The 23,340-nt window shown below is 39.5% G+C and overlaps 1 protein-coding gene across 1 annotated transcript in view; it reads left to right on the forward strand.

The window, feature by feature from the left end:
* APC2 (APC regulator of WNT signaling pathway 2) overlaps positions 1–22,499 on the forward strand; it is a gene marked incomplete at its 5' end in the record, with an annotated part of 88,687 nt that extends 66,188 nt beyond the window's left edge. Inside the window, 9 exons of the mRNA XM_040419806.1 lie at positions 9,339–9,419; positions 10,029–10,115; positions 10,728–11,106; positions 11,649–11,738; positions 11,975–12,114; positions 12,825–12,902; positions 12,993–13,109; positions 13,190–13,404; positions 17,327–22,499. Coding sequence (XP_040275740.1) covers positions 9,339–9,419; positions 10,029–10,115; positions 10,728–11,106; positions 11,649–11,738; positions 11,975–12,114; positions 12,825–12,902; positions 12,993–13,109; positions 13,190–13,404; positions 17,327–22,499 — 6,360 coding nt within the window. The remainder of the gene's footprint in view (positions 1–9,338; positions 9,420–10,028; positions 10,116–10,727; positions 11,107–11,648; positions 11,739–11,974; positions 12,115–12,824; positions 12,903–12,992; positions 13,110–13,189; positions 13,405–17,326) is intronic.
* Positions 22,500–23,340: the final 841 nt, after the last annotated feature.

The following is a 23,340-nucleotide window of genomic DNA, read 5'->3' on the forward strand; positions in this document are numbered from 1 at the left end:
GGGTGTACCCCCGGCTTCGGCTGGGCGTTACCTGTTTTGTCCCTGTCCCTTGCTGGAGCCTTCTGGCCCGGAGGGACTGGGAAAGGTTTATGGGGGCCCTTCTTCTTTGGAAGAGGGCCTGCGATGGACCGTACCTAGTGCACGTTTTTGGTGTGGCACGCTGCACGATTTTGTTGCACGGGTGTAGAAAGCACGCTCCTCAGGCTTTAAAAAAAAATATATAGATCACATTGTATACTTTTTACTGTCCACATGGTCAAGCATGCAAAAGGTTTTCTGTCCTCTACCCCAGAAAGTAACCCTTTTGTGGCCATTGCTATACACTCATATCAGCTTTCCATTACACTCACCTTCAACAATCCCCCACTGAATCTGTTCGATGCTTACCTGGACCCAATTAGTCTCCACATTGGACCAGGCATGACACACAGGAAATAGCTTGAGATGGCTGCTCAGTTGATCACTAGCCACACTGGTGACGCACTTCAGCCACTGACTAGCTGAGTGATCATTCCTGCCATTTCCTGTGTGTTGAGCTCAGACCACGAAGTGGAGATCAGAAGGAACCTGGTAAGCATTTTTTTACCATTCTGAGCACTTACTTAAAATTTTACCCCACTGGACAACCCCATTAACATAAAATAATCACATAAAATTGACTACATAGTATTAACAGCAGCAGCTGTGCCCTAACACATATGCCAGATGATGTGCCCCCGTAATACAATACACTTGTGTCTTACTTGGTCTTGCACTGTTACAGTGGCGTTTCACTTGTTGCCGTTATTCCGTGTGCACAAGTATTGGCTTCTTATGGGTTTGAATATGGGCCATTGTGTTCAATTCATGTTTGCCACTGTTCCGTGCATCCTGGTGTCAGTTTCATGTGGGTGTGAATTGGTGCTTTGTATCTCAATTCAGCACTGCTAGGGTTAACTTTCCCTGGCTCTGTGTGTGCACCTGTTTGTCTTATGTGCTATTTTACTCTGCTATATATTTTGAGTTGTGTGTCCTGCCCCTGGTGGTGCAACAAGTTCTGTCTGTCTGGTTTCTCCAAGTTTTGTTTGTATCTGTTCAGATTCTGTCTGCATGTTCTGTGTCTGAATTCTGACCTAAGTTCAGTTTGCCATCCGCAGTGTCTGTTCCATGGAATTGTATGTATTCTGTGCCCGACCTTGTCTTGTGCAGTCTGTGGTTCTCTTGGTCTTTCATATAATCTGCCAGCCTATTCTCCACCTGGTTCTGTATTGCACTGGACTCTCTGACCTCTGGGTGTCAGCTGCCAACTACACTGGGACTATTCCAAGAGAAAGCAGCCTGGTGGCTCCCCTGCAGGGTTGTCAACCATAATTTTTTGTTTTTCTGGACAACTTATCCCAAAATCACAGACAACCAAAAATTTTTATGGACAAATTGAAAAACCATAATGAATGATAAAAGTTATATGTAATACATGTCTATAGCTCAATATACTGATAAGAACTTGTTACCAGCATTTATTGTCAGCTGTAAAATTATGATAATTATCACTAAATTAATCTAGTCAAGTACCACCAGTCCCAATATTTATGGACCTGGCTGTAAATAGATAGCATATTTTATATTTTTTTGATAGATAGATAGATAAAATAGATATCATTTTATCAAATATGCTAGTATATAAAGTTTTCAGATTTATATTTTGTATATTTATATAGATTTCTAATTATTATTTCATTAAATACGCTAGTATTTTAAAAAAAATATTTATATTCTGTATATTTATATAGATTTATAGTTTTTGAATATTTTTATATTTATATCTCTATATTTTTGATAGCTAGATAAATAATTGAATGGGCGGTATTTAGGCATGGTTTGGGGCGGGGTTATGGGCAGGGAAAGGTGTGTGTCTACCTGTCACTTTTAGTTTGACGAGCAGTGTCGCTTCTTACTACTCATGCTACTATTTTTTCAATCCATTTTCAAAGAATAAAAATGTTAATGTGATCTAGTTTTGTGAGTGCTGATAGCCAATGTAGTGTACAATAGACCCTAAAGCACATGTCTTTGTACATGCAGTCCTTGTGGTTCAATACTATCTAGGAAATGCTTCTAAGGGAGAATACATCTGTAATATGTAATCTGACGGAACATGCCTCAATGTTTTCCCATCCATATGAAATAAGAAGCATATAAAAGTACAGTATGGCCCTATGGACTTCTTTGAGTCCTGTATCATGGTCTTAGTCACTATAACATTTCTATATTTTATGGTCATAATAAATAAATCTGATATAAATTATACATAATACATAGTGTTAATTTTTTATTATCCAAACATAATACAGAACAATTTGCAGGAATCTATGATCTGCAAATGGTTTTTATTTTAAGGAAAGAGACAGCTATTAGGTGTAGGTGGCCCCCCTCTCTCTGCTGTAGGGAAGAAGGGAGATCTCATGAGAGTGGGAAAGTCTTGTGTGAGCGAGTACTTTCCTTAGAATATTTTTCTTTAGATAAGTGATGGCTAATCCTTTTTCCACATTAACCTAAGATCATAGGTAGTATCAATAATACACAACCAGAGTTGAAAGGTTTCAACTGTTTCATAACTGAAACCAGAATGAACTGCAGTAAATCTTTGAAGCTAAGAGAAACTGTGTAATAGTTTATTTTTTACATTTGGCTTGGAAGGCCACACTGGGTATACAATCACCAATGGTAGGACCCTGTCGTCCTGAATTTTCAAAATAATTTAAGAGAAGGGTGATGGGGGAAGAAATGCATATGGGCTCCTTAGTTTGGTCCACTCTCCATGTTCCTTGAGACCATGCTACAAACATTGTATTCTTAGCTCAGGTTGCTGATGCAAACATATTTATTTTACTGGCACCGAATGTTTGATTTCTCTTTGTGAATAGGTGTTGTTTGAGTGCTACCGTGGATAACAAAAAAATTTCTCTGGACAGACAAGTCGTCTTCTACCTCGGAGTGTCTGGGAACATACTGTACCCATAAACGTAAATTGTGATCTAGGGCTTCTTTGGTTTATTTTGTACCCCCTATCTTGTTCACATGCTACCGCCATTCTGTTGTCCATTTGTAACATGACTGAACGGTGCTCTGAGTTCTAACAGGTTGATATGAAGGTTATTCTTTGAAGCATTCCATTTTTCTCTCATAGCTTTCTGTTGTGAAAGGGCTCCCCAATCTTTTAGTGACACAACTGCTGTTATGGTTATATATGCTGTTTCTTGTTTTATAGAACAAGGAATTGGAAAGGCAATATGTACAATATTCATAATTTCCCTTTTTACTTCTGGAATTGTGTACCTCTGATTTACACTATTTTACAGTCCCAATAAATTACCTAACCAGAGCTGTGTCTAGTGACAGTCCTTATTAGACTGGCTAATGTTTTCAGGGACACACTTTCTCTGGACAGTGTGTGTTTAATGAATACCATTACTTTCAACAATTTTTCTGTTGGAACCACGAAAGTGAAAGTTGTGGTATCTATTGACAACCCTAGAAAGGTTAAATACTTTGTAGGCACTTGTGTAGATTTTTCCATGTTTACAAAAAATCCTGCCTCTGTCTGCAAACAGTTGACAAATCCATGTTGAAAACTAAGAGGTTGTCTAAATAAAAATGCATGTTATTCCTGACATCCTCAGGTGAGAGATTAGAACCTTCATGACACGCGTAAAAGGTGTAAGGGTTATTGGAGAGGCCAAACACCATGACATTCCAATGATAAATCCCCCATTTGAATTGGAGAAGACGTCTGTGTTTTTACTATATATATATATATATATATATATATATATATATCTCGTGAAAGGCATCTTTTAAGTAAATTTTTTATAAGATGCATGTCTTTGGGAAAGACAATGTAAATCCATCATACTCTCCATGCAGAACTTCTCTGGCTTTAAGAATTTAACATCTTCACATTTATGCTTTTTGTCTAGAGACTGTTTTGTCTGAAAAGACGGGTATCTTTTCTGAAAGATACCCGATACCTGGTAGTGTAAGACCGTTTTTCCTATCACATTTATGATCCAACAGTCAGTGGCTATTCTTTACCATGAGTCTGTGTAATGATGGAAAGGAATTAATATTTCCATGCTTAGCTGATTAGGATTCCTTGTAAGTATTTGTCAGGAATATAAAGCAAATGCTTTATATAAAAGAAAGTACCAAAGGGAAAATTTCAAAGGGAATTGATCCTAGAGGTTGACATATAAAACACTTCAAAAATAATTAGTTGTTAATTTAATTATATTGTGCAATCAGTAAAATAAGGTACAAGCTTCTATGCAAAAATTTTAATAATTTATTATACAATAACTCAAGATACAATCAAAGCTTAATGAATATAAAAGTCAATAATATGCAATAATACACAGTGATAAGCAGTACCCACAATTTGCCACTAGATGTCTCTAACACGACTACCAGCGTTCCATATTACCTCTCAAACATAAAAATATAATACAAGCGTCTCGACGACAATTATGAGATATACACAATAGTGATAAGGACAGATACAAACCCTTGCTCTGCTCAGACTATGACTAATCTCGGATATATGGTAGTATTGCTACATAAGTTATAAATTAAAAATTTTGGGAATTGAGTCAGCACAACCTGTATATAGGTGCAGATCACTATGGCGAAATACATATACAAACGGAGAATACAAATGTGATCGCACTCTATATCCAGCATTCTGGATTTTGTGTGGCTGTCATGGCCCATGAACAGGTAGGAACTAGTGTTAGGGACCACTCAAATGGAGGCAACCTTGACGCGGTGAGTGGCTTATTACGCTTTGGCCAAAATGTACACCAATGTCTCATCCAGCATGGAGGCAGGGCAGAATGCTGGATATAGAGTGCGATCACATTTGTATTGTCCGTTTGTATAAGTTATAAATTATCAGGCAAGATATCGGCTATGGAATTGAATATTACAATCAGAGAGTTTCTCCGATTATCAATATTAGATCTTATATTCAGTAATATGCATCTTTACTGAATAGTGATAATATTGATGTAGCACTTAACATTATACATCTGCTCTAAAGTGGGGATTTTCCTAAATATCAAGCCAATTAATTCAATCAATACTACACATAATAAAGTTAAACGTTACCCGAGAGTGCAGTTGATATGCAGAGTCTAAGGGAAGTCAGCTCTAAAGTCCGTTCCGTTGCTCCCTCTTGTTGTTCTTCCTTTTTTCTACTTCTTCTCCCTCTCCCTTGTGTGTGGTTTATGATCACAAACTTATCAGTTAGACACACCTTCCTAACTTGGAGTTTTCCAATCATTGTCGGTTAGGCATGTACATATGATAATGACTGGGATGTGACTGCGTCACCCAGAATGCATTTCAGCTGTTGATGCAATGTTACCGATTTATACCTAGGTGGCACTATTGCATAAGCTACTAGAATCATCATTATTAAGGGTTAACTGTTCAGGTCTGATTTCTCTTACATTCTATACACATAATAGATGGAATCCTAAATCAGAGCTAAGGGATTAATTTTGACACAAAGACCAATTAAGGCATAGACTTCGTGGTACCATTTAGACTTTTCCCATACTCTCAGATTTATGTACCAATAAGAATATAAAGGACCTTGTACTCTCACAGATATGTGTGTCTCCTCTGTTACTCCAACGGTTGATTGATTGTTAGTTAAAATAACACCATCCTCCCTGAACGAGGACTCATTAACACAGTCTACACTTTAAATTCTTCTCATCACGCTTTAGGAGTGTATGCGTTCCTAGTGAGAAATATATAAGATAATAGATGCATTGACGTCCTTCATAATATTCAACAATATAAAATGATACAAATGTCCTATTGATTATCTTATACTAAAAACGTAATGTTCATTATACATATATCACAGATTTTCTGCTTCATCAATAGACATTAAACCACAGGGGTAATTAGCACCAGATGCGTCTAGAAAATATCCTTATCTCAGTCATAAATCCACAAGGAGACAAGAATGACTCTTCTCAGACTGGTACATCTACAGATAAAAAAAAACTACAATACAGACCAAAAGTTTGGACACACCTTCTCATTCAAAGAGTTTTCTTTGTTTTCATGACTATGAAGGCATCAAAACTATGAATTAACACATGTGGAATTATATACATAACAAACAAGTGTGAAACAACTGAAAATATGTCATATTCTAGGTTCTTCAAAGTAGCCACCTTTTGCTTTGATTACTGCTTTGCACACTCTTGGCATTCTTTTGATGAGCTTCAAGAGGTAGTCCCCTGAAATGGTCTTCCAACAGTCTTGAAGGAGTTCCCAGAGATGCTTAGCACTTGTTGGCCCTTTTGCCTTCACTCTGCGGTCCAGCTCACCCCAAACCATCTCGATTGGGTTCAGGTCCGTTGACTGTGGAGGCCAGGTCATCTGGTGCAGCACCCCATCACTCTCCTTCATGGTCAAATAGCCCTTACTTTCAAAGTTTTCCCAATTTTTCGGCTGACTGACTGACCTTCATTTCTTAAAGTAATGATGGCCACTCGTTTTTCTTTACTTAGCTGCTTTTTTCTTGCCATAATACAAATTCTAACAGTCTATTCAGTAGGACTATCAGCTGTGTATCCACCTGACTTCTCCTCAACGCAACTGATGGTCCCAACCCCACTTATAAGGCAAGAAATCCCACTTATTAAACCTATCAGGGCACACCTGTGAAGTGAAAACCATTTCAGGGGACTACCTCTTGAAGCTCATCAAGAGAATGCCAAGAGTGTGCAAAGCGGTAATCAAAGCAAAAGGTGGCTACTTTGAAGAACATAGAATATGACATATTTTCAGTTGTTTCACACTTGTTTGTTATGTATATAATTCCACATGTTCATAGTTTTGATGCCTTCAGTGTGAATCTACAATTTTCATAGTCATGAAAATAAAGAAAACTCTTTGAATGAGAAGGTGTGTCCAAACTTTTGGTCTGTACTGTACATGAACTGTGTCCTTTCCATGAAGCTCTTTCGGCCTACTTTAAAATACATGCAAAATAGTGAATATAACACACATGACCTATTATACACTCAACTAAAGAATTATTAGGAACACCTGTTCTATTTCTCATTAATGCAATTATCTAGTCAACCAATCACATGGCAGTTGCTTCAATGCATTTAGGGGTGTGGTCCTGGTCAAGACAATCTCCTGAAATCCAAACTGAATGTCAGAATGGGAAAGAAAGGTGATTTAAGCAATTTTGAGCGTGGCATGGTTGTTGGTGCCAGACGGGCCGGTCTGAGTATTTCACAATCTGCTCAGTTACTGGGAATTTCACGCACAACCATTTCTAGGGTTTACAAAGAATGGTGTGAAAAGGGAAAAACATCCAGTATGCGGCAGTCCTGTGGGCGAAAATGCCTTGTGGATGCTAGAGGTCAGAGGAGAATGGGCCGACTGATTCAAGCTGATAGAAGAGCAACGTTGACTGAAATAACCACTCGTTACAACCGAGGTATGCAGCAAAGCATTTGTGAAGCCACAACACGCACAACCTTGAGGCGGATGGGCTACAACAGCAGAAAACCCCACCGGGTACCACTCATCTCCACTACAAATAGGAAAAAGAGGCTACAATTTGCACAAGCTCACCAAAATTGGACTGTTGAAGACTGGAAAAATGTTGCCTGGTCTGATGAGTCTCGATTTCTGTTGAGACATTCAAATGGTAGAGTCTGAATTTGGCGTAAACAGAATGAGAACATGTATCCATCATGCCTTGTTACCACTGTGCAGGCTGGTGGTGGTGGTGTAATGGTGTGGGGGATGTTTTCTGGGCACACTTTAGGCCCCTTAGTGCCAATTGGGCATCGTTTAAATGCCACGGGCTACCTGAGCATTGTTTCTGACCATGTCCATCCCTTCATGACCACCATGTACCCATCCTCTGATGGCTACTTCTAGCAGGATAATGCACCATGTCACAAAGCTCGAATCATTTCAAATTGGTTTCTTGAACATGACAATGAGTTCACTGTACTAAAATGGCCCCCACAGTCACCAGATCTCAACCCAATAGAGCATCTTTTGGATGTGGTGGAACGGGAGCTTCGTGCCCTGGATGTGCATCCCTCAAATCTCCATCAACTGCAAGATGCTATCCTATCAATATGGGACAACATTTCTAAAGACTGCTATCAGCACCTTGTTGAATCAATGCCACGTAGAATTAAGGCAGTTCTGAAGGCAAAAGGGGGTCCAACACCGTATTAGTATGGTGTTCCTAATAATTCTTTAGGTGAGTGTATATCAAATCCACTATAATTAGGATATTTTGATATAAAATTTATGTACCTATGAAAAGGCACAATAATTTGGTTTTGTTTAGGATCCTTTTCTTGCTATGTGTTTAGTTTGAGAAAGTTTTTGGAGATTGGTTCAGACCTGAGAATTTCAGGGACAATCATCTTTTCTGATGTTTGCAATGTAGTTAAACAGTTTTCTTATAGTTAGGACAGCTATACTAATGGCTTTTAGAAGAGCTAATTTAGATGAGAATAGGGTCTTCACATTTTCTGAAGATGATACCTTACCTTCCTGTTCTGCTTTTACCAGCAAGAAAAATAAAAGCTGAGCAAACCCTTTTACTTCAGATGAGTCAAATATGGTCCATCTTTAAGCAAAACACCTTCATGAGCCCTTTCATTGTATCTCAAATGAGGTGTCAGTTTTTTCTGAGGGGATATTACCTCAGAGTGTGAAGGCTGTTGCTCAAACTCAGGACATCAATGTTAAACAAAATATCTGTTTCTTTTTAAATATATATTCATTCTCTAGGAAGAAGATGAAGCGGCCGGCCCCCTTAGTCTTTAGTGGGTGCTCTTAGCAGATGTGCCCTCACACATTGACACTGCCACAGAGCAAGAGTCTGTCTCCATCTCTGCCAGAAAAAATACAGAGGAAAGTACTCGCTGCCATGAGACTCTCCCACCAAATCTCGTTGTACGTTCAAACTCTTGCTAGATCCCGCTTCTTCCCAATGGCAGAGAGGCAGCCCTCTAAATCTAATAGCGTGGTGCTAGGTGGCTATCCTCCCGAAAAACAGATATATTTACAATTAGTGAAATGATTGGATTTATATAATTTTATATGGCACAATGAAATTTGAAACCTTACAGCCAGTATGTGCATTTGTACATTTCCAAAACGTTTGAACCATCATCTGTGAGGGACACAGCCATAATTACAATTATAAATTGTAGTTTGAAAATCGGTCTGAACGTAACATGGGAATAAAATAATCCATATCTCTATCTATGTTTTTTTTTATTTCTGTCTGGCAGATTCGAGCATCCCGTGTAGAGCAGATTGAGCAGCAGCTAGAAGAAATACAAAGAATTTCAAACCGAGAAGACCCTACAGAGGTAGAAGCACTGCTGCAGCATTATGTGTTATGTTATGTCCAAGGGTGTATACAGATCTCATAGAGCCCCATAGCAAAAATGATAGGTGTGTCTGTTCACCCAGTTTCCCAATGTGTGTAATTGACAGCCTTCCCTGTATGACTCAGCATGTAGAGATAGCTGTCAATCACTAAGTAGGACTACTAAAAAGAAAAAGTGAAGAGTAAAATACAGGTTGTACTGCATCTTTTTCCATAAAACGATATATCAATCTGTTCAGCTCCTTCAGCTCTATAACATGTTGCCTGCAGATCAGACTGTATGTTCAACATGACTTGAGGTTCCCTTTAAGTGTGTGCATACACACTAAGAAATAGATGAAGGAAAAAGCTCTATGGAAGAACATTAAAATGGTCTCCCATCCTTGTGCTGGTTTGTTCTACACACCACAATTACTCAACAAGATGACCCATCCCCCAAAAAATAACATGCTCATTAGCTTTGTTTCTTATGTTAATGTTGCTGTGCCTATCAAATGGAAGAGCCCCATGGTTCTTACATGCCATTACATATGTGTGTGGAAAGAGTATTCATGTACAATGTAATATATTATATAAATATCTTTCACAGCCCAGTGTAAATCATGAACCTCCAGAGAAAGTTTTGACAGAGAACTTCTCCCAACCCGAGGACAACTCTGGTCAACCAGAAAATAAGGTAACAGTAAAATGACTGGCATATTACATTTTTAAAGGGGTTTACCTACATTAAAATTGTGTGCATATGGTTTATATGCAGTAAGATACTAATGTACTGTAAGTGCTGCCAGTCCTGCACACTGAACAAGTGGTTATCTTCCATCTCCCCCCTAGTATGGTATGTCACACATCACATGCCTCTTACCTAAACTGCCCCTTGGTTCGTCCCACACTCGGTTTTGCTAGACAGAAGTTTCCAAGTACCAGATCTGCATTATGCATATCTTGTAATAGAGGGGCATGCATGCAGCTGTAAATAGAAGCAATGTTTGTGAGAGGGGATATTTATTGGAACAATATTCCTTTATATGGTAATCTCTACCACTGCAAGCCCTAGAAGCATGAAAACAAAGGTGCAACACAAAGCTGGGCATGATGTTGAAAATGGAAAATAATTACTTCAGATCCATGGTGGCTTTACCTGGTGACCATTCTGCTTGCATATACTGTAGGTATTTTCTATATTTTTTGTTTGCTTAGCAAACTCCTTTCAGGTAGAAGATTAAATGCATATATTGAAATGAGTAAACTTCTGTGTGCATTGTAATGTGACATCTACTCTTCCTTGCAGGTTGAGGTAGTGTTCTGGCTTTTATCCATGTTGGCCACACGTGATAAAGATGACATGTCACGTACTCTGTTAGCTATGTCCAGCTCACAGGACAGTTGTCAGGCGATGCGTAGATCTGGATGTCTCCCTCTGCTGATCCAGATACTGCATGAAACAGAACGAGATGGAAGGACACTAGAGTCACAGAGTTTCAAAGATGCTCGCATGCGAGCAAATGCAGCACTCCACAATGTCATCTTCTCCCAACCAGATGAGGCACAAGCCAAGAAGGAGATGCGAGTCCTCCACATTCTGGAACAGATACGTTCATACACAGAGACCTGCTGGGATTGGATGTTGAGTCATGAGCAGAAGGATGGTGTATATGACAGTAGTCCAGGTACATGTATATCTATTCCATATCTATACTGGCCGTGGTGGTAAATCTCTCCAAATAATGAATCAATACCATAATTTACATTGCATTGCGTGAAAGTATTTAGCATATTTTGGTAAGTATTGAGAGATTTTAATGGAACAGAATAATAAGGTGATAAGCTGATCAGTCTGACTCCGATTCAAGAACCCTCACTGACCATGAGAATAGGGGTCCCAGAGAGGACCTTAGTGAATAGGGCGATAGTCATACATGTGTGTTATATTTATCTCTATTGGACTGCTGGAGATGGCTGAGTGATGTACTCAGCTATCTACAGCAGTCCCATACAGGTGAATTAGGCTGCAGCATATGTGCATGACCGTCGCATTGGGGGACGAGACTCCAGTTCTCATGACCGATGGGGATCCCAGTGGTTAGACCCCACTAATCAGATATTTCTCACCAATCCTCTGGATAGGTGATAAGTTGTTATTTTGGGCCAATCCCTTTAAGTTACAAAAAAACATCCTAGAGGTCACATAAAGTCTTTCTTACAGCTCCAGTGCCTGTGGAACCTCAGATCTGCCAAGCCAGCTGTGCCATAATGAAATTATCATTTGATGAAGAATATCGCAGAGCAATGAATGAGCTAGGTAGGTATTTAATATTAAACAAATTTTATCTTAATAGCCCTCAAATATAAATTATTTTCCGACATGAAGCAGGTATCTCAGATAGTAAGCAGCTACAAAGATAATGGAGTTTCCTAGATCATTTATTTTTCCTATGGGTGCCCTCTGCATTAGGAGAAATGATAGAGAGAATGTACTGGGAACTTCATACATTGTATTTTATTGCAATTTGTTTTCCTTTGTCTTGCATTCTTTAGGTGGTCTGCAAGCAATTGCAGAGCTTCTAGAGGTAGACTACCAGATGCACCGTATGACCAATGATCCCCTAAGCTTAGCCCTGCGTCGCTATGCAGGAATGGCACTTACTAATCTAACTTTTGGAGATGTTGTTAACAAAGTAAGGAAAAGAGCATAACTTGGCATTAATTCTGACATGACAGCAAATCTGTGATATACAATACCAATTCCAAAAAAAGTTGGGATGCTATGTAAAATGTAAAGAAAAACTGAATGCATTGATTTGCTAATCTCATAGATCCATATTCCATTCACAATAGATCGTGGAAGACATTGTTGAAAGTGAGACATTTTACCATTTCATGAAAAAATTATGTCATTTTCTCAAAAGTTGGGACGGGGGCAACAAAAGATGTTCCCAGATGTTTACGGAGTGTTGTTAGAAGAAGAGAGGATGCTACACAATGGTAGATGCGACCCTGTCCCATCTTTTTTGAGATGCATTGCTGCCATCAAGTTCTTAATTTTAGTTTTTTTTTTTCCAGAAAATGGCAAAATGTCTCAGTTTCTACATCTGATATGTTTTCTATGATCTATTGTGAATACAATTTCAAATCATTGCATTCTGTTTTGACTTAAATTTGTTTACGTATTACACATCACCCCCTTTTTTTTTTTAGAATTGTGGTTGTACAATTCTGGAGATATTGCTAATGTTATTTATACCATTGTTAATTATATAATTCTGATTGTATATTGTTACAACTAGAGGGTAACTGTATAGACCCTAATTATTAGCTGTCAGTATACATGAAATCTTCAGTGGGTAATAACAATAGCTGCTATGACTACATATTTTCTATCACACAGGCCACCCTGTGCTCCCGACGTGGCTGCATGCAGGCAATTGTGGCTCACTTGGCCTCTGAGAGTGAAGAACTTCAGCAGGTAAATTCTACATTCTTGACACGTTAGTTGTTCAATATACATCGGGAAAACTTCCGTGCAGATTGTACATGTATATTTTAATTGCTCCAGGTGGCATCAAGTATCCTGAGGAATTTGTCATGGCGAGCAGATATCAACAGTAAGAAGATACTGCGTGAAATAGGCAGTGTTGTCAGTTTAATGCAGTGTGCGTTACATGCCAATAAGGTAATAAAGTGGGCTAGGAGATACTTGTATTATGCATCATATTTGGCGCAGTAATTTACAGCTGACTTTTGCCCTATTAGGAGTCCACATTGAAAAGTGTGTTGAGCGCCTTGTGGAATTTGTCTGCCCATAGCACTGAGAACAAGGCATCTGTCTGTTCTGTTGAGGGATCACTTGGTTTTCTGGTGAGCACCTTAACTTACAAGTGTCAGAGCAACTCATTGTCCATCATAGAGAGTGGAGGAGGTATCCTAAGGAACGTATCCAGTCTAATTGCTACACGTGATGATTACAGGTGGGATGTTCTAATATTCCTCTCTTTCTCTGGGTTCCAATATTTTTTAAATATATGAATCATCTAAGAAATCAATTTTGACACACTGCTGTGTTTTAGGTGATGGAATCTGTCACCATGATTCTTTACTATAATCTGCACTAATACATTAGTAGCGGTTCAGTAGTGATGTCCAGATTGTCTTTTTTTCTACTGACCCGTTAGGCTACATGCACACGACTGTATGTGTTTTGCGGTCCGCAAATTGCGGATCTGCAAAAAAAAAAACTGATGACATCCATATGCCATCCGTTTTTTTTTTTTTTTTGTAACAATGCCTAAAACGGACAAGAATAGGACATGTTCTATTTTTTTTGCGGGGCTACGGAACCGACATATGGATGCGGATAGCACACGGTGTGCTGTCCGCATTTGTTGCTGACCCATTGAACTAAAGGGTCCGCATCCTATCCGCAAAAAAATGGAAAGGACACTGAAACAAAATACGTTCATGTGCATGTACCCTTAGGCTGCATTCACACTTCAGTTATTTGGTCAGTTATTTTGATAAGCTATTGTGAGCCATAACCAGTAGTGAAGCCTACTCAGAGATCAGGTGTAATGATTTGATTTGCTTCTGTTCTGTGTTTTTGACCTGCACCTGGTTTTGGCTCACAATAACTGATGTGTGAACTCAGCCTTAGGGCTCATCCACACAAACAGATTTTGTTTCTGTTTCGGTTCCATATTTTTTTTTGAAGGTTGGATGCGGACCCATTCATTTCAATGGGCCCACAAAAAATGCGGACAGCACTCCGTGTGCTGTCCGTATCCGTATGTCTAGCCCCGCAAAACAGATAGAACATGTCCTACGGACAAATACATGCATTGTTATAATGGATCCGCAAAAAAAACTAATGCAATATGGATGTCACACGGACGTCGTCAAAATTTTCTGCGGATCCATGTTTTGCAATCCGCAGAATACATACGGTCGTGTGCATGAGCCCTTATCCTGTTGTCAGCATTTAAAGCTGTGCTGAAATACACAGTCCGGACTCTGTTCTAACATAATAGAGAGGACTCATGTTCACATGCACAGCAGTCCTGACAATGTATTTCAATGCAGCTCTGAGAGATGACAGCGGGGTAATAAGGGGTGGTAGGAAAAAAAATTATAAAATAGTGATCTGGACTCCATATCTGCAGTACAACTCATGTATTACTGTAGATAGACCAAAATCATGGTAAGATATTTCCTTTAACCCCTTAGTGACCAGCCAGTTTTGAGCCTTAATGACCAAGCAATTTTTTAACATTTTTAATCATCACCTTTTAAGAGCTATAATTTTTATTCCATCCATGTAGTCTTATGCTTTTTTTTTGTGGGACAACTTTCGCTGGGAGCGGAATGGGAAAAAACAGCAATACTGCCACTGAATTTTTACATTATACATTTTGCGGCTGTCATTTTTTGACAGAAATAACATTATATCTTTACTGTCTGAGTCAGTACGATTAGAGCGACACCAAATACATATGGGGGGGGGGGGAGTTATCAAAACAGGAGCAAAGGAAAACTGTCCTTAGTTTCCCATAGCAACCAATCACAGTCTACCTTTCATTTCTCCTAAGCCAGTTTTCCTTTGCACCAGTTTTGCTAAAAACTGGTAAAACGTTTTGAAATTTTTTCCATTGAAAAGCAATTTTTCAATTAAATAATGGTGTTTTTTTACTTGGAATTTTTTTAATCAAACTTTTTTTTAAAGATTTAATAGTCTCACAAAGGGACAATCTTTTGATCACTGTTCATGCAGTGCAATGTATTTTACTATCAGTGCTATATCTCTGTAACCACTTACATGCCATGGGCGCTATTGCCCACTGCATCGAAAAAGTTTAACGGCCCAGGTCAATGGTTCTCATGGGACAGTGGGCTGCCGTAAAAACAATGCAGCCCAACCTGAGACCCTTTATTTGTCACTATGGGGTTGAATTTTTTTTTTTTTTGTAAATAAAGCATTATCACTGTACACTGAAAATGTGACTTTATGATGTTTTCTGTCAGTGAATGGCAGCTTTTTTCTTTTTTATTCAGAGGCATCCTTTCAGCTTCTAAATAAAGATAAATGAGTGTTTCCATTCATTGCCAGTAAGCAGAGATTTTGAAAATGTGGAAAAAAGACAACATTTTATAGGCACAAGGCTAAGGCAGACAATGATGTCACAGTGCAGGGCTAATGTTCACAGTGATGAAATAATAGTGGAATAATACACACACACAGTAATGTCACAATATTGGCATAATGCACACAGTGATGTCACAGTACAGGAATAATCTACGCAGTGATGCTACAATACTGGAATTATACAAACAGTGATGTCACAGTACAGGAATAATATAGTGATGTCACCAGTGTCGAGCAGAAGGGATAACACAAACAGTAGGTTACCATGAGGCTCCATTGTAAAACTTAGAATGGGGTTGTATTAAATGTTCCACAGCACAGCACCTTATAAACATTTTATCACTAGGTGCACCTTATTTATGAGTGGAAATGGGCCCCCTTAGTTAGTGGGCCCCATAGCAGTTGCTGTGCCTATACTAACCTGGTAGTTACCACCATGCATTAACCATTTCAACATTAAGGGGGTCATTTACTATACAGACACGTATGTCTAAAAAAGTGGGCGTAGCATGGTCAGGGACAGGCCTGTATCATTCATCATTTTCTACTCCTGTTTTAGGCATAGAAAATGGTCTAAATCTAAGCGAGCAAGGAAGCTGCGTTACATTTAGACCTGTCCTACATTTAGATTTATCTATGTTGTTTATTGACAATGACAAGTCATTTACCATCAGCCATGATGGCAAGAATCATAACTATAATCCTGTGCTCCCATGTGGTGACTGCAATCTCGCCCACCTGTGGTGGTCAGTGGCTGCACAAATCCACAGGTTAAGGCCTCTTTCACACGACAGTATGTCTTTTTCAGTGTTTTGCGGTCCGTTTTAAACGGATCCGTTGTTACGTTTTTTGTTTCCGTTGTGTTTGCGTTTCCGTTCCGTTTTTCCGTTCCGTTTTTCCGTATGGCAAATACAGTATACAGTAATTTCATAGAAAAAATTGGGCTGGGCATAACATTTTCAATAGATGGATCCGCAAAAAACGGAACGGATACGGAAGACATACGGATGCACTTCCGTATGCATTCCGTTTTTTTGCGGACCCATAGACTTTAATGGAGCCACGGAACGTGATTTGCGGCCAAATATAGGACATGTTCTATGTTAAAACGGAACGGAAAAACGGAAATACGGAAACGGAATGCATACGGAGTACATTCCGTTTTTTTTGCGGAACCATTGAAATCAATGGTTCCGTATACGGACCGTATACGGACCGCAAAAAACGGCCCGCAAAACGGAAAAAAAAAAACGGCCGTGTGAAAGAGGCCTAAGGGCTCATGCACACGACCGGATGTATTTTGCGGTCCGCAAAAAATACGGATGACATCCGTGTGCATTCCGTATTTTGCGGAACAGAACAGCTGGCCCTTCATAGAACTGTACTATCCTTGTCCATAATGCGGACAATAATAGGACATGATCAATTTTTTTGCGGAATGGAAACGGAATGCACACAGAGTAACTTCCGTTTTTTTGTGGACCCATTGAAGTGAATGGTTCCGCATACGGTCCGTAAAAAAACGGAACGGACACGGAAAGAAAATACGTTTGTGTGCATGAGCCCTAACACAGATACCTTCAAATTTGTGCGATCATGGCCACCATAGGCACGTGGGTTCACAGCTGCCCTGTAGAAACCAAGCCTAAACAGTACAGCGTCCTTTACTATTGCAGTTTCATTAGGTTTAATTAATCAGTGTTAATTTCTAACAAGAATTTTTTTAATTTTAATTTTTTTATTTGGTTTTACAGGCAGATCCTGCGTGATCACAATTGTCTTCAGACTCTTCTACAACATCTCAAATCCCACAGCTTGACCATTGTTAGCAACGCTTGTGGGACTTTGTGGAATCTGTCTGCTAGATGTCCACAAGACCAGGAACTACTTTGGGATTTGGGAGGTGTTAGTATGCTGCGTAATCTTATCCATTCTAAGCACAAGATGATTGCCATGGGTAGTGCAGCTGCCCTGAGAAACTTGTTGGCACACAGACCATTGAAGTACAAGGATGCTTCTGTTATCTCTCCAGGGTCCTGCATGCCATCCCTCTACATGAGAAAACAAAAAGCTCTAGAAGCTGAGCTTGATGCAAAGCACTTAGCTGAAACTTTTGACTCTATAGATAAACAAGGGCTAAAATCTCAGACAGTCAAGGGACCTTTAAGGCACATAGAAAATCTGGTAAAAGATTATGCATCTGATTCTGGCTGCTTTGATGATGATGAGATTCCAAACACATCCATCAGTGCTGATACAGGAAATTCTTCTGTACTTTCAATGTACTTTAACTCCTCCATCACCCAGGGTCAGACTGTGCCAAAGACTGCCTCACTGAGAAAAGGTTTAGAATCTGAAAAGATAGATAACAATAAGCATGAGGTAAACAAAACTGAAGATGAGATCCTTGCTGAGAAATTGGCAACTTGCACTGCAGCAAAAATAGAAAGACTGGTGGAAGACATTTCCACAATGCACACATCCTCTGATGATAGCTTCAGTCTTAGTTCTGAGGACCATTGTATTGACTGGCCCTGTGGTTTAGATGAGTTACACGAGGGCAGAGCTCAGTCCTGTTCTCCTTGCAGACTTTCTGACAATAGTGGAATGATGAGAAGAGATAATTTAAGTCGAGCTCAAGCACTTTTGCGCCTAAAAACAACTTACACTAGCCTCTCTAATGACAGTCTAAATAGTGGTAGCACAAGTGATGGATACTGTCCAAAAGAACATATAAGACCATGTAGCAGAGCTGCTTTACTGGATTATAAGGAAGAGCTACAAAGGTATCAGAAAAGGCCAAGTCGTCTTGATCTAAAAAGTGTACTGGTTATTAAACCAGAGAAAAAGGATCCCAATGAAAGTCAGGTAAAACATGGGCAGTCCAGAGAAGATCCAAATGAACTCCATGATCTGAAAATAAGAAAAACATCTTTTGCTGGGCTCAAACATATGGACAGCATTGAAAAAAACGATCAACCAGTAGTAGATGATTCCAGTAACAAACTTTCAGGAGAGACATTGGTGCATACCATAAAGCTATCTCCGTCTTACAAGCACATTTCAGGTATGGACAATTTAACAAAGAATGGGTCAGGATTACCCGTCAACATTTTTCAGCAGGCTCTTACTGTAAAGAAGAAAGCATGGATGCTTCCATCACAAAATTTGGATACCCTTTCAAAGGTTTTAGATAAGACCTCTGTTCATTCTTCCTCAACTGGAGAGCAGGAATCACTGCAAAAGTATGCAGTAGAAGGTACTCCAATATGTTTCTCCCGATGTAGTTCCCTTTCCTCTCTTTCTTCTGGGGACAACCTTCTGGATGGACCAAGCCGCAGTGAAAATGACATAGATAGTGACTCTTCCTTGGAAATTCTTGAAGAAGATGGCTGCACTGGTGGTGATAAGAGGAAACCAGACAGGTATAAAGGAGTCGAGAAAGGTGGAAATACACTCAATGTCTCCCAGCCCATTGCTATTCCTCTGACAAAACCAGAGAAGCATTTCCTCCATGATGTCTCACCATCTAGGAATGAAGATAGGACTCCATCTAGCTCCTCAGAAAACTACATCCAGGAGACACCATTAGTGATGAGCCGCTGTAGTTCCGTCAGTTCTTTAGGTAGTTTTGAGAGCCCCTCTATTGCTAGTTCTATTCAAAGTGACCCATGTAGTGAAATGATCAGTGGTACAATTAGTCCCAGTGAATTGCCAGACAGCCCTGGACAGACAATGCCACCAAGCAGAAGCAAAACACCAATCTTTGATCCCAGTAACCACCTTGAAAAGGAAGCCAGTCAGTTTAACATTCAGTGGGAAAATAATGTGAAAAAATTCATGGAGATAACAGATTTCAAAGAGAGATTCCAGATTCCAAAAGATATTGACTCAATGATTTACTTTACTGTGGAAAAGCCAACAGAAAACTTTTCATGTGCATCTAGTCTAAGTGCATTGCCCTTGCATGAACATTATATTCAAAAAGATGTTGAGCTCAAACTTATTCCGCCATTTCCTGAGAAAAACAGCTTGAACTTTGTAGCTCATGATAAACAGGGAGATAGTCGTGAAGAGCGACTTCTAGGGTTTATGAAAAAATCTGAAATGGAACTTGTTTCAGATGATGATATCGACATTTTAAAAGAATGCATCAACTCAGCAATGCCTCCCAGGTTGTGTAAAATGAAAACATCAGTTCTTTCTGGACACATTGTGAACTCTCAGACCAAAAAGCCTGTCCAGCTACCGGTGTACATGTTAGTTCCAGCTCATACACAGCTTGCAGTAAACAAAACCTACCATTCTAAAAAAGATTTTATTAATGATGATTCTTCTTTCACAGATTCAGCAGAGGGAACCCCTGTAAACTTCTCTAGTGCTGCTTCTCTTAGTGATGAAACTCTTCAGTACTCTTTTAAAGAAAGTCAAGACCAGAGAGAAAGGCCAAAAAGCCGAATGGAAATTAGACATTATGGAACTATGTTAGATAGTCATCATCATAGAGATGGAAGAAGAAATTTTTCCCTTGAAAATGAAACATTTACAGAAGAAAATAAAAATGTGTTCTGTGCTGGTTCATCTAAAATGACTAGTAAATCAAACAGACATTTAAATGCAAGTTTTACATTGAAAATGCACCAAAAAACAAATGTAGGCAGAAGCCTTGATGCACTTCACAAGCTTCCTTCTAATTGTACTGAAAGAGATACCAGTTGTTCTAGTCATCCAACAAGACTTGACATAAAACAAGGAGAAAATACTCAAGAAAACTTTGCTTTCCAGTCATTTTGTCACACTACACCTACAGAGGAAGCGGTTTACTGTTTCTATGAAGATGATATTGATATTGAAAATTCAAGCAAAAATTCTCCAAGGAGAAAAATTGAAGCATCAAAATCTTCACGAAAGCATTGCCAGTACCCTGAAACTCAAGAATATAAACAATCTATTCGTACTGATAAAACAGGTCAACCTACTGCTAAGTTTAGTAATTTGATTGAGGATGAACCAATGCCTTGCTATTCTCTAAGCTCCTCCATGAGCTCTCTTAGTGACAGTGAACCTGTGTATGCCCAAGAAATTATTGATAAACCTATTAAACAGTCTTCAAGGTTACAAGTAAGGAAATCCAGTAAGCATGTTGGGAAGCGGGGTTCCTCACCAAACCATACATCAGATGAAGAAAAATGGACAAGTTCAATGATGCCTAGAAGGAGACGATTGTCAGCTCGCAAAAGGAAACACAACCAGAAGAATAATGAGAACAAAGAGGAAACTCAGCATATCACTAAAGAAAGAGCAAAAGATGAAGATATGTCGGATCTAGACAGTGTGGACTGGGAAGCAATCAAGGAAGGTGCTAACTCCATAGTCAGCTGGATAAATCAAGCAGCTGCTTCTATCTCCAGGGAATCCTCAACAGTTTCTGGAGGTCCTTCTTCAGACTCACTTATGTTTAGCCCTACTGTACTATCCCAGAAACCTGCATTTGGCCAGCATAAACAAAACACAGATAGATCTCTACGCTCAAAACTCTCTGGATCAAGTCAAATATCTAGCAGTAGTGAGGGATCAAGGAATAATAAAGGGAGAAAAGTAGTTAATCCCAGCCAAAAATCATCTTCTAATATCCCCATGGTCTACCGAGGAAGGACAGTAATCTACATGCCTGGACAAGAAAAAATATCACCAACCAAGCAATCACACCAGAATAATTCACCTCAGGATGTCACAAAAGCCACTAACAGTATGCGTTCCAGAAGTCTTCATCGCTTAGAGAAATCTGGAGATATTGGATTTGAAATGACTTTACCAAAGAGAAGTGCTACACCTCCAGCTCGAATCAATGCTGCTCCTTCTTGTAGCTCCTCCAGAAATTCCACCCCATCGAGGAAAGCACAATCTCCAGTAACTCCACCATCTCCAAAGTCAAATGGGGTAAGGAACTCTCAGGTTCCTGGCAATAAAACGCAAAAGTCACCTGTACGAATTCCTTATATGAAAAAGCCAAGTCCTCGTGTTCCACCTGGTCCTTCACCTTTGGCTATAGAATCTGTTGCTGAAAGTCCTCGACAGAGTCCTATCAAAAGACCCACTGCTCAGGGCAGTCGTCTTAACCAGGTACGAAACAGTGAGTCAGAGAAATCAGGAATCCTGCGTCAGGTTACCTTCATAAAGGAATCTGCAGTGGGTATAAGACGTCAGCATTCTGACATCTCTGCATCTCAAAGACAGCACAGAGCTGCTCCCAGAAACAATGCAGCTTTACCTGCTGTTTTTCTCTGCTCCTCGCGGTGTGAGGAGCTAAAAGTGCTCAAGTCTTCAAAAGTTACCTCAGTGCCAAACCGACCCCTGCGAAGGACGAGTTCTGAAAGTCCATCACGGTTACCTGTCAAAAATATACCACCTCCACCTGAACCTTTCAAAAGGTACTCTTCCTCTCCTCACATAAACCTTCCATGGTCACGTGTACAAGGTAGGGCAGGCCAGGGCACATCAAAAAGTGAAGGTACAAGAATTCCAAGAATTGACAGCCCTTGTGGGTCAGGCAGGGCAACTTGGAGACGGATAAGAGATGAAGATATTCCTCACATTTTGAGAAGCACTCTGCCTGCATGTGCTTTGCCTCTTTCAGAAGAGTCTAATGAGCCGCGCAGAAAAACAAGTGATGCAGTAGTCCAGACAGAAGATTTTGCTATAAACAAGACAAATTCCAGCACCTCACCCACAATAGAAAGCAGAAACAGACCTGGTGCTTCCACAGTAATGCCTGAATCAGGGAAAGTAGCCTTAGGTGTAGTAAACCTACCAACAAGCAGGCATAGTTCTCCCAGCAGGGCTGCCAGAATTACTCCATTTAATTATGTGCCAAGTCCTATTGTGACAGTCATAGAGGAAGCAGCAGGTAAGGTAACCAGTGAGTGATTGGTGGCAATATGCTAGTCTGGTTTGAGTGCTCTGGATAACGACTGTAAAGATCAGTTGATTTTGATCAGATGTGCAAGACTTGATGTCTGGGTTCCTTGTTTCCTCATTGCAGCCAACCCTCAAAATCAGTGCACCTTGAAAATGAGATGCATCACATACTTTACATGCCACCACTTCCTGGAGGTGGTTGCATTAAAGACTTGTGATGGGATGTCTTTTGGCACTTTATAGATACTGATAAGCCTGCATAAATGTTCTAAAGGGCAATAACACTGCTCCAGCCACCCCATTGAAAGACTTATTATTGAGACTTTGCTGTCCAAGAAAAGAAATCTACCACAATTCATTTATATATAGTATATATATTTATTACACAGCAAATCGCACACGGAAGCCAACGCTGCAGCCATGCTATAATACCTGTTGCCTTGATTGTCTTATTCATGCTAATTACAATCACACCCAACAGAAAACCTAAAAATGCTTTGTGCAAAGCCTTAATCTCAATACAGGCTGCATGTGTCTACAAATATGTTGTAACAGCTTAAACACTATGGAAACAAAAAAAAAATACTGTGGCTGAAAAAAATGTTTTCTCTGAGGAACAGCAGAAGTAATGTCAGTAAATCTTTTTATACTGCCAAATTAAAGTTATTTACTGTCAACAACAATGAAGGAGAACAGCTGAGAAGCTGGAGGAGTGCTGGACTTTATATATCTGAAATATTTTTTGTTGCTCTTTTGTGTCACAGATATAGGTATCCCATGTGCCAATATTTTAGAATTTATGTTAACACTTGTAGAAACATTTATGTTCTAACTTTGAAGAGTCAAGGTC

Source organism: Bufo bufo, chromosome 2 (genome assembly GCF_905171765.1).
Source record: "Bufo bufo chromosome 2, aBufBuf1.1, whole genome shotgun sequence".
In the NCBI taxonomy this organism is placed as follows: Eukaryota; Metazoa; Chordata; class Amphibia; order Anura; family Bufonidae; genus Bufo; species Bufo bufo.